This window comes from Pempheris klunzingeri, chromosome 5 (assembly GCF_042242105.1).
Source record: "Pempheris klunzingeri isolate RE-2024b chromosome 5, fPemKlu1.hap1, whole genome shotgun sequence".
NCBI classification, from domain to species: domain Eukaryota; kingdom Metazoa; phylum Chordata; class Actinopteri; order Acropomatiformes; family Pempheridae; genus Pempheris; species Pempheris klunzingeri.
In genome coordinates, this window is record NC_092016.1 from 8,983,921 (window position 1) to 8,999,190 (window position 15,270).

At 41.4% G+C, this 15,270-nt stretch overlaps 1 protein-coding gene across 3 annotated transcripts in view; it reads right to left on the minus strand.

The window, feature by feature from the left end:
• Positions 1-15,270, minus strand: part of LOC139201022 (contactin-1a-like) — a 63,704-nt gene that overhangs the window by 3,745 nt on the left and 44,689 nt on the right. For 2 of the 3 annotated variants that reach the window (XM_070830224.1, XM_070830225.1), the window contains exons 8-24: positions 14,301-14,400; positions 13,583-13,764; positions 13,189-13,313; positions 12,565-12,682; positions 12,122-12,269; positions 11,185-11,312; positions 10,315-10,487; positions 9,329-9,452; positions 6,433-6,594; positions 5,946-6,095; positions 5,283-5,353; positions 4,011-4,245; positions 2,829-2,932; positions 2,212-2,401; positions 1,982-2,094; positions 1,715-1,871; positions 149-232 (exon numbers count right to left, since the gene is read on the minus strand). In XM_070830224.1, coding sequence (XP_070686325.1) covers positions 149-232; positions 1,715-1,871; positions 1,982-2,094; positions 2,212-2,401; positions 2,829-2,932; positions 4,011-4,245; positions 5,283-5,353; positions 5,946-6,095; positions 6,433-6,594; positions 9,329-9,452; positions 10,315-10,487; positions 11,185-11,312; positions 12,122-12,269; positions 12,565-12,682; positions 13,189-13,313; positions 13,583-13,764; positions 14,301-14,400 — 2,364 coding nt within the window. The remainder of the gene's footprint in view (positions 1-148; positions 233-1,714; positions 1,872-1,981; positions 2,095-2,211; positions 2,402-2,828; positions 2,933-4,010; positions 4,246-5,282; positions 5,354-5,945; positions 6,096-6,432; positions 6,595-9,328; positions 9,453-10,314; positions 10,488-11,184; positions 11,313-12,121; positions 12,270-12,564; positions 12,683-13,188; positions 13,314-13,582; positions 13,765-14,300; positions 14,401-15,270) is intronic. The other variant, XM_070830226.1, reaches the window with a different exon arrangement.

Genomic DNA, 15,270 nt, shown 5'->3' on the forward strand with positions numbered 1-15,270 from the left:
TTTCTGCTCCTAACATATCTTTTACTTTTAGTTAAAAAAAAACCAAAAAACCAAATGGCTTCAGTTTCAAGAGTTCGTCAATGATTAAGGCAACAGGCATATTATTAATTTATGTCATTTCTGTGCACTTTTAGAGTGTCTGTTGCACCTGGCATTTCCTCAGAGCTTTGACTGGACTTGTGTTGATCATCATGACGCTCTGGAAGCTCTGAGTAACTGGAGATACCTCCACCTGACAGAAAAGAGTATACAGGACTTTAACTTCCAGAGTATTTCCATGCATACGTAACTCATACTCACCTACAGAGCGTGACTTTGTTGTGATATGAAGCGCTGAGGGCAGTCCTGCAAGTATGTCTTTTCTTTTTTAAACACCAGCCATTTCCCTTGCTAGTGAAGATGATTTTACAGCATTTACCGTCACTTTCCTGCCAGGCTTTTCTCCTTTTAATGCTCTCCCTAACAGCTCCACCTTTTCTCTTTCTCTTGTGCCATCCTTTTTTTTTTTTTTTTGCCACACTGCTCATCCACTCACACTCCACACACGTGTGAACGATGTGAATGTGCGCATGCAATCAATTGCACAGCAATCATACCATCAGGTTAAAAGCAGGCAAGGGGGCTGACGGTCTGCAGCTCTGAGGGACTGTAGTTGTTTTCTCTTTGAATTACCCATTTTATCCTCACTCCAGGCAAGTGAGCTTTTCAGGTGTTCCGCCAGCTTAATGTGAAGTATGGTGGCTAGTAGTCGGGAGGAAAGTAGATCACCGTACAATTTATTTTGAGCCATGTAGTTTTTAACAGTTAATCAGTCTATATTTTACTGTTTGTCTATTGAAGTATTCTTCTAAGAATGATTAGATTGATTCCCCTGCAGAACATCAGTAGTTCATTAGCTGACCCTTATTGTCGTTCCTCAGGATGGTGACTTACAGTGGGTGTAACATCTGTGTTACAGTTTACCTGTCTGATGTGTATGAAAGTACAAAATGCCATTTACCATTAGATCCAGACTGAACCCTGACAAGACAATTAACACTTATGAATAATTAATGAAGTTACCTCCGCTGTGCGGAAAAGTGCTCCTTCTGAAATTGTATTCATATCTTTCCTGTTGCTGTACTATGACCATCTAAATGTAATTAATATAGAGGTTATTCTGTCCCAGCACCTTAACTGTTACATTAGTTCTTTCCACTTCCTCTACATTCCTTTTGCCTTTGAGTTAGAAGAACCATCATCATACCCAGCCAGCCACAGTGAGGAAAAGGGAATGAGAGGGATGAAATCAGTGTTGTGTTGCTGCCTTTTTGCAGTCCCTTGAATTACTTTACTCATTTGATTTGTCAGTCATGATCATCCCCTGGATTTATTACATCCATGGATCATCCCCACTTGAAATTTGGGTGAAGACATGACTAATAAATCCAGGACTGTGACTGGAACGCTTCTTCTTCTCCTGCTTTTTGGCAGGGTTAGACAATATAAAATGCAAACAGGTTATCAGGTCTGCTCCTTCTACTACCGTAGAAGTGTAGTTGTTCATTAATCCAGTCCGTTAATCCAGAATACTAATCAACAAGAGAAACAAGGTTAAAATTCCAAAACCTTATTGATTTGGCAAGAAACCAGGATCATGAATGTCATTACAATGATATATTATTGAGAATTGTGAATAAAAAGGGACACTTGAATGGTGGAGTCTATCTCTTACCTGTTATGTGGATTCGTGCCACAGCCCCATCTCCCCCCTCTGTGTGCGCCCGGACCTCCACCACATAGTTACCATCTGCGTGCAGGGGAAGGTCTATGTGCCGTCTACTGGTTGTGTACAGAGTGCCTGTGGATTGGCCCTCCTGCCTGTACAACACCTAGGAATACACACACACATAAGGCATAGAAACAGAAGGTTCCCAGCAGCAACTGCCTCACTTCACAGAGATTGTAATATGCATAAAAGTCAATGCAGAGCTGTACTCACCTTGTAACCATCTATCGATGACTCGTTAGCCCAAGGCTCCACATGTTCCCAGGCAATATTCACTGACTGGCCCTTTAATCTTTTACCAATTATTTTTGGGGGTTGACTTGGAGCTGATAAAAGACAAAAGTTGCAATGAATTTATTAAAATGACTCTGCTCTGAGAGACATGTTGTTTTCCATGCAGGTCCCTGCTAGTCAATACTAAACTGCCTTGAAGTACAACATACGGGCTTTCTTGGTGTGGATCTGGAGGTGTTCGCTGGCCGGCCCGTATCCTGCAGAGTTGTAGGTCCGAATCTCAATAAGGTAGTGGGAGTCGGGCCTCAAACCCTCCAGCCTGGTGTGGTTCTCCCTGCTGGATACCACCACCCTCTGGGCACCCCCCTCACTGTCTTCCTGATTCCTCCAGTACTTCACCTGGGACACACAGGGGCACACAGGGAGAGATGGCTTGGATCCAAAACAGGCTTGGTGTACAAACCTTGTTTTTACAGCACTTACAGTATAAGACTGTATAATACAGTATAACACTTATTCATGGCTTGTGAAAAGAGAAAATGTCATACAAAGCAAAGTAAGATTAAGATAGATACAAAGTTGAAAAATAATGAAAAAAGGTCAATACTATATGGCTATACTATACTTCATATATAAAGCAACATTTTTGGAATAATGCTTTCAAAAAGACCTTTAAAGACAAATATTTGATGAGATTTTAGTAACTTTTTCCAGCCATGTGGTGTCTAAATACACCAAAAAAAAAGCTGCTGAGAGACCAGAGCCATAGTATGTCTCACACACGGGTACGTATTTATTACCAACATGCCTCATGCCTCCTACTGACCTGGTATCCGTCTATATTGCTCTGTGTGAGAGGCCGCCAACACACAATGGCTTCTGTAGCCGAGAGAGCTCTGCTGTCAACACTTACAGGAGCCTCAGATGGAGCTGAGAAAAGACATAGTGGACAGTTTGGTAAATAGGTTACAGTAAGAGAACCATTTTCAAGGACATGTCCTTCAGAGTTAATTTCTATATTGCATGCACAAAATTCAAATGTAGCATTTTGATAAGTATGAATATATTAATATAAATATTTTGATATTGACCTGTTCGCCATACAAGCTAATGGATCCATTACCCGGACCATAAACTATCTGGCGTTTCCTTTTCTGAGTCTGTTGGCCTCACCAATGCCATTTTTCTCTCAGTGGTACGTGTGAATTAATCACTGTAAGGAACAAGTGTAGTGACAGAAATCTCTCCTGGCCCACATTACTTCACTAGCTGATCGGACACTTCTCTAAGACTTATGAGCCAGTTATACACTGCGTGTAGCTGTCTCTGCCAGGAAACTGTCCTTGAATGTTAAATTGTCACGCTGGGCCTTGAACCAACAACCCATCAAATACTGTTATTGTGTTGCACACAGAAACAAGAAAGCACAAAAACAACACAGTGCAACCAGCAAGCACACAAATACAAATGTGCACACCCCTGGAGGCAGAGGCTTAGCTATAAATTCATAGACACTAAAACGGCAACCGTTCCCAAAGTGGGTTACCATGGCGATGGGACATCTCTGTAACCCATCATGTCTGGGTTGCCAATGGTTATCTCAACTGTCTGTCAGTGGAAGTTAATAACTAGGCTAAATGCTTTGCATCCTTGGGCGAATTATCAGCTTTCTGGTTCATGCTACATAGATCATGATAATCCCCCACAAGGAAAGAGAGAGAGAGAGGGGAAGATGGGTTCACTTTCAAGGGGTATTAAAATTCCTCACAACTATACATGAGAACTCCTATTAAATGGGTCCCACTCCAATGAAAACCCTGGCAGTGATAAGTAGCTGACACTGACAGATTGAAATAGCAGAGTGTTGGCATATTGAAGAATTCCTCATTCTCTCTGATACTGAGAAAACAGAACCAGGTTGATCTGTGACACCGTGACAGAGATCAGTTTGGCACATTTTCCCTTTTACACTTCAGTGTTGAGAGCTGTGAATCTCCTCAGTGCTTACCATCCTGTGCAGAATAAATTATAGCTGTTAGGCTGTAGGGTCCTTCTCCTTTACTGTTGAATGCTTTGATTTTGACTAGAAACTCTGTCGATGGACGGATGAAGGAGTCTTTGTGGACGTAGCGCTTGGCCTGCGGGTCAGCTACTGTCACTATCCTCCAGTCGTATACGTCATGTGGTTTAAAGGCCACAATGTAGCCAAAATTAGGCCCAAAGTAGTACTGTGGCTGTACAGGCTGGTGACAGAAACATCAAACAGTTAGGTTAATGTGACAAATGTTTTATCCAACACACCTCTTAAGTCCCTAGTATGAATTAAAGTTTTAATACTATCAGAGTTCAAACTATGCATATCATGCATTATCCACTTATGTATGTGCTATATACTCAGATTATCAGAAATACTCTACTGCTGATACTAGTCAAATGATGTTTGTATACTGTTCAGTAAAATGACTGCATTCTGTGAGCGATATACAAAGAGTTCCTCTTCGATCAGTCCTCATGCCTCACTCTCTTTGTTGGCACTCTGGCTTTATTGTTACACCACATGTCCCATAAGACGTGCCTGCATTAGGCACCACTAACCCCTAAAGCATCACCTCATCCTCCAGCTGCTCAGGAATTGAGGATAATGATTCTGTTCAGTCTTTGATTTGTGCTTGAGAGTAACTGTTGTGTCTGTATAAAGTACGAGATAATCCAAATCTTATTCCTCAATCCCTCTATGTATTCTGGTGTGTGCTGTCCACAAGTTTGAGTTCTCTGTCTCATGTTTGTTGATGTACTGCATTGTTGTCTTTCAGTCACTCTCTATTAAAACCAATTTCTATAAAGTTGCTTTCTGTGCCCTATTCATTTGATTCATTTGTGACATTTTTATGGACCACCTTTTATTTCTATTAAAATAAAGTCAACATTATGGTCCTGAAAAATGTTGTTTTGCCAAAACAGTGATCTTTATAGGTTCAAATATATGCATCAGTGTCACGATGCACTGCTTGTTTGCAGTTTTTTTAGTGTCAACATTATGTCTGTTTTTATTTCATTCGTTCTGGCATGCTATTTTTTTTCTGTGAAGCATGTTGTAACTTTGTTTTGAAAGTTGCTATAAAATAAAGGTTATTACAATCATTATTATTATTGAAAATATTCTCCCTCACTAAGAATTAGTTTAAAGTGACAGAACAGCAGCATGGCTCTTTTCTGTTAGCTTTTAGATGAGCTTTTGACCCTTTTCCCCCTTGTGCTCAGTGGAAAAGTCCAGACCTACCGTCCATGTGATGGTCAGTTCTCTGTTGCTCCCCCCACCCCCGCCGACGTCCGAGGGCGCCACCACAGGAACTACAATGAGACAGCAACAGTCAAACTCTGAGCCCACATGCTAAGAATCCACAAAAACAACGCCAACCCACACAGGCTGTAACCTATCCCTGGCAGCAGAACTGAAACATCCTTCCTCTGCAAACACAATGTCAGTGTCTTTCCCTGTGCCAAATGCAACACCTTAATGTCAGTGAGGGAACTTTGCCACCGAAGGAGACAGAGAGGCAAAACCTTTCATGTCTTTCCTTGAGTCTAGTAGCTCTCAAATGATGATTTTTCAAGAGAGGTTACAGTGAGCCTGTGATTTCCATTTTATAATTGAATTACAGCATACAGTTTCAGCAAAGTGCTCATTTGTAGAGGTTTGTGTGGTGAGTTTGGCAGCATGCTTGTGCTGTAGGAAGTAAAGATTGATGGGATTTATGCTGACTCATTTCTACGGAGATGCTTAACGTGCGTAAATAGTGCTATGATTGAATGATGAAGAATAAATATCAGAATGGAAATCTGGACTGTGGGACCACATTTCCATGACCTTTCAAGCTACTCGGAGGGTTCATACCATAGATCTTGTGTACTCAATGTTAACACAAACAGGTCATGTTCTTACGTGCTTCCAGGGTTCTGACTTTAGGTGACGCACTGCTCGGCTCTCCCGTCCCCAGAGTGTTGGTGGCGATTACCCTGAACTCATATTCTATCCAGGGGAACAAATCCACCACTGTGGCCATCTCTGTATTCCCCTCTACATCTGCAGGAGCTAGAGAGAAATGCACAGATTTCATTTTGCAATGCCAAAATGTCAGGGCTACAGCACGGTATGTTAAAACATTATACAGCACTGGTTGTGCTCTCCCACAATTTAACAAAAATATCCTTAAAACAACAATGAAGTTCCATTTTTGGAATTTGTTCCTATATTTTAAGTCATTGAGGCATGACTTAATTATATTGTAGACATCTTTAAGAGAGCTTCTACCACCATGTAGGCCTACAGTATCACTATGTGGCATAACCCAAATTATTATAACACCAAAGCCAGCTCAGCATTAAGGTAGTGGTGTTTATTTGACAAACTAGTGCGCTGGAGTTCTCACATGTAGTGGCATTCTTCCAGACATCCTTTGAGAAGGAGTCCCTGTACTGGATGGTATATTTAGAGATGGGGCTGTGGTTGTCTGCTCCACGGCTCCACTGCAACGTTACACTCTTGTCAGTTTTGTTCATCACTCGCACCCCACCTGGGGCACCAGGGGGACCTGAAGTAAAGAAAAGAATAAGAGCCAAGTTAAAAGTGTTGTTTGATGGGTGATGAATACAAGTGTGGCTACACAGTTGTGTTGGGATTGGTGACACTGTCCCTTAGCCATAAATTTGCAAGTTTAATTAACTGCCCACTTTGACTTGTGCCTCAGGCAGATAGTGAACATCCTGCTTGTTAATAAATTGCGGACAGAAAGAAAGAGGTTATAGTGTTATTGAAGGAGCTTTATCTTTATTCAAGCTCATGGAGAAATTCTTGGCAAAAGTCTTGAACCCTTTAACAACCTTATACTTCAGCACGAGTCTCCAGAAAGAGCACTGTTTGATGCATATGAAACACAGCACATCAAAGCCATTTCCTCTTTTTAGTCTCTTCTTTAAAAGACATCAGCAAAGACTGATGGATTAAGGCATTACAGCTTAGCGCTCATTGACATATATGAACTAAAGCTCAAGCAAAAGCTTTTGAATCCAATGTTTCTCTTGGTCCTCCTGCTCCTCTTGATTCTTCCTTTGGAACATAAAAATGGCCTAATAGAAAACCCAGACTGTGTCGGGGTTAGCCTCCCAACCCGCAGCCTCAGAATTCAGCCAGGATTTACTTTTTCCAAGTCATGAATATGAGCTGAGACAAGTAAGGTGATTAGGCAGCCAAAGCTAGACAGCCTTTAAGCTTCCCTTCTCCTCTAAGAGTCAGGAGTGAAAGCGAAGAAGTGAAAAAAATCTACAGTTCTTTACAATTCAATGTAAGGGATGAAGCGTCATGCAGATTTTCCATGTCTGTACAAGACTGAGTCATATGGATGTTTAGCAGAATGTGTTTATACTAACTAACATATTGTATCCTAAGAGCCAAACTGTATAAAATGTACGACTAATTAACAACACTTACATTAACTCAGCCACATTTCAACACTGTTCCAGGCAACACTGTAATATTACGCTACAATAACATCCACACCCGTCATATGAAAACAGCTCCTCTCCCTATCTCAAATCCCTACTAAAAACAAACTACAGGTGCAGAGCTGTGTTTCAACTCAGACAATCTCCTGAAGCAGATCTGCTTCCTCATCTGCCGTGATAAATGGCTGTCTTTCATCTCTCCCTCACTGCACCCCGAACTGCTGGCATTTGGCACTCCATTAGGAGCGGCCCAGGGCCTGTGTTTTGGTTCCACTGTGAGAAACGTCACAGTCAGCCGCTGTGCGTTCACCTGGCCATCTGTCAGCACCTGCTAAGAAAGCAGCAGCGATGGCAGCACACCCAGGGCACAACAGGGATCACTGGCAACCAGATCACTGCAAGAGTTCTTGGGTTCCTATCTGAAGAGACCCTTTGTCCAACCAACACTGGGCCTGTTTCAAGACCCGAGGGGAAGGCTGTAAGGCAAGCTCTCACTCATCAGGAAGTGGAGGGTAAAAACAAAGCCTGATGAATCATCCGGGAGGTGAAATACAGTAAATGACAGACAGAGCACTACGGAAGTTGGGCAGGGTTTATTTTGTGCATGTTGATATCTGTATGCAGCTGGAAGAACAAGTACTGAAATCAGCAGTGCTCCGTGTCAAAATATTGTGGATAGATAGAAATCTATGATGTTCTACATACTTCAATCATCAAATATTCATCACATGGCATCACACAACTAATAACCATAAACATACTAACTGCTGTAATCCCAGCATCTCTTGCATCTCTGCATAAAGTGCTACTTCATTCAGTTATAATGAAAACAAGTGGGAGCTGACACTCATTTCTAATGACAGACAAGCATTGCTTGTTCCATTTAGTTAAATAAAATCTAGCAGTGTTTCTAAAAATGCAACCACAGTAGCGGCTTGTTATTAAGACTCACAGGAAGCAAAAAACTTTCCTGCAAAAACTTTTCATACAGTATAGCTAATTTAATCTAGAGGTAAAGCATCATCAGATGTGTTTCAGTTTGACTTCTTAACTATTTCTTGCACTAATAGAAAAGCTGTAGTCAGATGCTGGTGTCTAAATGCATCATGTTAGACAGCCTGAGAGTTAGGCCGACCTTTTGTGGGTGGTAGTGGTAGATGGTTTGAGTTCCCTGTGTGGGTCTCTGTCTCCTGCATGGGGACACGCAGGCATTTCCTTCCACAGTCTCTCTCACGTTCTTTCGTGTGGAGTCTCAGGGGGTTGACAGATTATCCGGCAAAAACAGGCTACAGTCTGGTTACTCTGTTTTTTTTTTTTTTCCTCTGCAAGCACGTGCTGGAGATCATACAGTACTTGTGTCATCTCTCTCTGTGGCTCTTCACCCATGCCTTTTCTTGCCACATATTCACAGGCTGACAATAACGGCAAGGGACAATTTTAATTAAGAAACTTAGGAATATGCACCTGATGAACGGTAGAATTATTTAAAAGTCTTGTGTTCTGTTTAGTTTGGTTTGGTTTAATCAAACTCCCTGAAAACTTGACTGGGTGTTACTGATTAGTGCATGGGAGAATGTAGCAGCACCGTCTTCCAACTGAGTCACATCCACTTCAAACCAGTGAGAGGAACACAGACAGAAACCACAATATACAAATATCTCTCACATAAAATCACAAAGACACAGAACAGTATACTCCTGAGGGATCCCATTGCTCCTAGTAAGACGTTGATTGAGAAAATATCCTTTAGCCAGAGCCTTTAAGACATTTTATATACATGACTATATGCATATGTGTACTGTAACTGTATCACTCATGACTCACCCCTGACAACCAGCTGGGCAGAGGCAGAAACATTGTCAATGGGGGTCTGTGCAGTGCAGGTGTAGCGTCCAGCAAGCTTCAGCTGGGCGTTCTTGATCTGTAGCTCGCCGTTTGAGCTTCCATTCTGCACAAAACAATACAATAGACAAGAATTAATGTAATAATGCAAAACATCATATATTACAAGGCAAAGGCTTCCTACTGTGTGCTTTTCAAAGCAAAATTATCAGTCTTAAACGCATCTTGAAATATGGAAAAGGAGGTATTATATCAATCACTAATGAAAACATTCAAGACTGAGATATCCAACCTGGGCATCCAATAAGGTGAACTGGACACTATCTTCAGCTGAACGGCTTTCGCCTCTTTTACTATGAAAATATGTAGTGTTTGTTCTAGTCAGCACTCTCACTGTAAAAAGGTCACGAAAATAATTCACTAATACTTAAAAAAAAAACATTGAACTTGCTGTTTGAAAGTCAAACTAACTTTGCTAGTTCCGCATAAACACTATTAAGTGGGTCTGGACCCCATTTTTACGAGGGGAAAATCCTCCCTGTGTACAAAAACGAGGTATCATCAATCAAAATCATAATATAGTGTTTTCCTAGCGGGCAGAGTGACAAATGAGAGATGATAACCACTAACTTACGGTTAGAGCTGCACTATAGGGAGAGTGGGGCATGTCAACAATAATGAATGTTAGCTGAAATTGCTATTTAACTGATACAATGCACTATTCCACTCAGGGAAGGAATGTGAAATGGCTTTAGAGTCATATTCATTTAATCAGGCTGTACTTTTCCATTCCAGGTAGTCCAATAAAAATACTACAAACATCAAGCCGACCTCAAATATGATTTGACGTGGATGAACTCCAGGCTAGAGCTGACATTTTGCAGCTGGGGCAGAGTGAGCTATCATACTAAACTTTAATCATTTAAGTTAATTTCTCTTTAAAATAATTAACCAATATGATGTCTCACTGGGCTGCGTTCATAATGTTGACTGTCCTTGTGTAGGTCAATGACTCGGCCATCCAGGGACCATATGAAGGTGATGTCCAGAGAGGGGTCATGTGATGCGGCACACTGCATCCAGCTGCTTTCACCCACTTTTACGTCAGAGTTGGACGGTGCCAAGGTGATCTTTGTGGACTCTGGGGGAAAAACACGAGAGGATGAGAGGATCAGTGAGGTGAGAATGAGGTCAGTCCAGCCACTGAATCGTAATGTAGGTTATTAAAAATTAAAAATTTGATTTAATAAAAGAAGAATACAGTTAAATGACTTAAATCACAAAGGGAGTCTGGAGCAGTCTAGACAGACCTATGGTAAAGTATAGGGTGTATATGAAATAACCTGAATTGTTCACTATGCTAAAATGTCCAGAAGGGGGCAGAAAAGAGCTGTAAATCCAGCACCATGGGAGATCAGATTTAAAAACTAAAAATCTTTGAAAAATTGCAGGTGTAGAGAAAAGGACTGACAAGTACAAAGATGTATGTGAATATTATTATTTGATATCCAACCAAACTATCTCAACAAGTAACAGTGTAAGGGCTAAACCCCTGTCTCATCATATCTAATCTAAAGCAATCCCCTCTTGCCTCTGCCCTTGGGGAATGACTGAATGTCCACCAGTACCCTGTATACTGTCACTCTGCTCAGAGGACCATAATTCAACAACAGTCGACATTTGGAGGTCGGGACTGTTTGGTGGGACTGAGAGTGAGAGGAATGATTGCCATTGAAGGTTGCCATCCGTCAAAGCAACACCAGCTGTCCTGGAAACATTACAGAAAAGAGGTACAAAGAGAGTTATTAATTACACGTTGTTCATTAGCTGGAACTTGCCTGTAACCAACAGAGAGCCCGTGCTGTTGGCCTTGCCCCGGTCATTCTCTGCGAAGCAGGTGTACCTGCCTTCATCTGCTCGTGTCACGTTGAGGATCTCCAGGCTCCCATCCTCCCAAATGAACACCCTGAGGAGAAACCAGAATTCTTCACACACTGGCAAGAAAGAGCTGTATGACATAAAATATTCAGCACAATATGAAGGTCAAAAGTCCAGCGTGTGTTATTCCATCTGTATGTGGATGATGAAAAATGATGAGGGTACTCTGAATGTTTGCCGGCTCTCTAATAGATATATGGTTTTCTAAAATAAAAATGCCTGTGAGCTTGAAACTACTCAGCAAGACACAACATTAAATTGCGCTAAAGGCATGGCAACAATGTCATTTTTCTCTGCATATTTCATATTCATGCATGAAAAATAGCATCACGCCAACTGCCCCGTCACTGCTCCACACCCTCTCTTACACAGACAGCCACCATAGAGCGTATTAGGAGACATATGCTGCATAATAATTTGGCCGCTGCTCTTCCACTGCGCGAGTCCCACTGTGGTGCATGGTGGTGTGTAAGATGGGGGGAAGGGTTGGGGGTCTTAGAGCTCAGAAATTAGGCTTGTTTTGTCAGTGAGGAGCATGAGGCAGGGACTTACACTCCATGCTGATCAGCTTGAGATTGAGCTTAATGTCAACCATTGACAGACACTTAAGACTTTTCTGGTATATACAGTAGATTTTGGGGATCTAAATAACTCTAGATCTCCTAAATCACCATACGTTATGTCGTGCAACTAGACTTAATATGACCCAGATGTGTCTCATTTGTCACAAAAAATCTCTGCCATAATAAACCAGCCTCTCTGAATGAATACTTATCCATACAATATTCAAACCAGAGGATAGAAGGAAGTGTGGCATCTTATTAAGAGACTGCTCACCTGGTAGAGTTGGAAAGCAGCTCGGTATCTTTGCTCCAGGAGAAGACAGGCTTTGGAGCTGCTTTAGGTCGACATTCAATCACCACACGACCGTTTTTAGGTGCCAGGACTCTCTTCACTGGGTTATGCTCAAACGTGGGGGCACAGGCTGAGGGGGGACAATACGGATTATTCATCGCAAACTTGACAGAAGCCAGAAACAGTCTATATTCATAAAAACATGTAGTGTAACTCATCTAACATATTGTGTATGCTACTTTGAAGGGCCAAAGTCTATTTATGTTTTTTTCTCCGATGTAGTTGTTATTTACGTTATTTTTCTTATTAAATATGACATTATACTCAATGTATCTGAACGAGTGCTAATTATTGAGCTTGAAATGTGATTTTTAAATCTCTGATGCCGCCATTTGGGCTGCGGCTACAGCCAAAGTGTGACTCACCAAACACACGCAGCTCTGCATTGGCATATATGACTCCGTGGTGATTCTCTGCTATGCACTGATACATCCCTGAATCATCAAATGTCAAGCTGCTGAACCTCATCTCCTTGTTGTCAAGCTGTGGAGAACAACAGTGTGAAGGTAAAACATCATCGTTCTACATTTCATCATTTTCGCACAATTTAAATTCTATTACTAAGCAAAGGATTTAAATCAAACTGTTGATGGTTGACATCCACAGGGGTACAGATGATAATTGGTTAATTTGACTGGGAGAGGATTTCATTAATGCGTAATGATGTATCCAGCCACATATATCAAAAAGCCTCCCCCACTCTGCTGTCACTGTCTGCTACTCTCTTGGGTATTTTTCCAGGCTGATGATAGTTGTTTCTATAGAGGGTTATACAGCCCGTGCTGGCACCCGCTCAATAACAACAGGTATTTTTTCCTGACACGATGTGTACTCACAGTGCCAGCTTCCTGTCACTGCTGTGCTACTGTAACAACCCCGGGCTGCACACTGAACACACTTAGAGACCTCATGGAGCTGCCAGAGAGGCTACAAATACAGCTAAATTGCTAGGTCATGGGACAATAAACATTTCTGAGTTTGAATATTACCAGTTCTCCATTTTTCAGCCAACGGATGCGTGGTTTGGGTTTGCCACTGGCATTGCAGGACATAATGTAATCACTACTGAGGTCTTTCTCTGAGCTGCTGATCTGCTCCACCCACTCAGGAAAAGCTGCAAATGAGCAAAATCAGAGCAGAAAACAAAAACAGAACAGAAAAATCTAAGAAGACAATAAAGATGCTGAATAATACATTATGTGATACTACAGTAGGAGTTAGATCTAAAAAAGAAAAACCTGAGAAAATGTACCGAAAGAACAAAGTGACAATGAATATGGTTGATAAAGACTTTGTAAAACCGACACATTTGATGAATGTGTGTATTTCCTGTCATGTGTTTTAAGTGAATAAGGCTGACATGACGTACAACATAATTCTTACCTTCTACAGACACTCGTGCAGCATGGTAGTCCTTTCCTCTTGAGTTCACGGCCTCACACTGATAGGTACCGGCGTCTTCAAACTGCACATTGTATAGGTGCAGATGAGCTCCCGCCATCCGCACCTCGTGATTGGGTGACAACTCTCCATCTAACTTCTTCCAGCGGATCTCTGGGACAGGGCTGGGAGCGGCAGAGAGAGAGAGAAATGATACACAAGGCAGGCTTCAACTTGTAATGCATATGCATCACTGCACTCAAGTCATCATCATTCTGAAACATGGGCTTTAAATCATTTAGCTCAGAGAATAGGCAGCGAATCTTTGGCAGTCTACGCTGCAGTAAACATCATCTTGTTGTCATATTAAGAGTGAACAATTGAGACATTGATATGTCCCTATTACTTTAAATTTTGTATTTGAGCTGTCAATAGTCAGTATGTGTGTCATACTGTGCTATGTTGCATCACTTAAATTTCCTTACTTCATGCCATAATAATAACAAACAGCAACATTTCTTCATAATGTTGTCACTGAGAAGAGGAGCCACTGAAACATCATTTATATTCATTTAAATTCTTTACTGAGACCAATTTTATGACACTTGAAACCTAGAAGATGAGCCTCACTGGATGATATCATATTTTTATGAACCCTTTTCATCCATAACTATGCACTCTAAAAAAAACAGAAAAAAAGGTAACCAGTGCTCACACTTACTTCCCTAAAGCGAAGCATTCCAAGGTGATATTCTGTCCCACCAGAGCAGTGGTGTCTGGGAACTTGACTTTGAGGTCTGCAGGGTATTTCCTGATGGGACCTGAGAGGAATAACAAGAGGCCAGAATTATGACCCAGAAGCTAAACCCATTTCTAGATGCTAAGCCTGAAACAAATTGTAAAGTAGTGTAAATTTCAGCCATCTTAGTGTTTGTTTCCAAAGCCTAAGTGGGTCAAATTCAACAAAAGACACTTCATACTGCTGTTTTACTAAGATGTCCTACTGAGACACACAACTAAAAAAACACTGTGTGACAAGGCTTTTTAGGTTAGCAACACAAAGAAAACATGCACACTAGTGTCTCTCATCCTGGTATGACCATATTTGCCTTATGACATTTACATTAAATGAGAGACAAGGCTATTTGTCTCCCTGTGTATATGTAAACATGATTCTAACTTTTTTTATTTGTATTTTCACTGGGTTTGTGTCTTGAGTCTCAGCCAGAGGAGTCTGTATGACTTTTTTGACAAATTAGTCTCAAAACCCATGCACATAACAACTAGATGCCTGCAAGTGACACGAGCTCGACCCTCCCTCGACCTCTCACAACTGCTCAGCACATGCTTGTTGACTTTTGAGACTTTGGAGGCAGGATTAGACAGTGGCTGATGTCTCCCCTCCCTTCTCACACGTACGTACATACATACATACATACATCTTTATTAAGAGTTATGTCATCTTTGTTTGCCATAAAGATCGTGATGGTTCATTTTGCTTATTAAAAGCAAACAAACGTACATCGAAGAACTAGACAATACAGTTTACCCGGGTGCCGGGGATTAACAGGTGCCAAGTTTGTTTCTGAGAATAAATCTAATTATCTCTCAACGCAGAGTTTCTTTCAGTTCAGTTAACCATAAATTTAACAGTGGGCACTCCTTTATTCTTCCAAAATAGAAGAATGAGC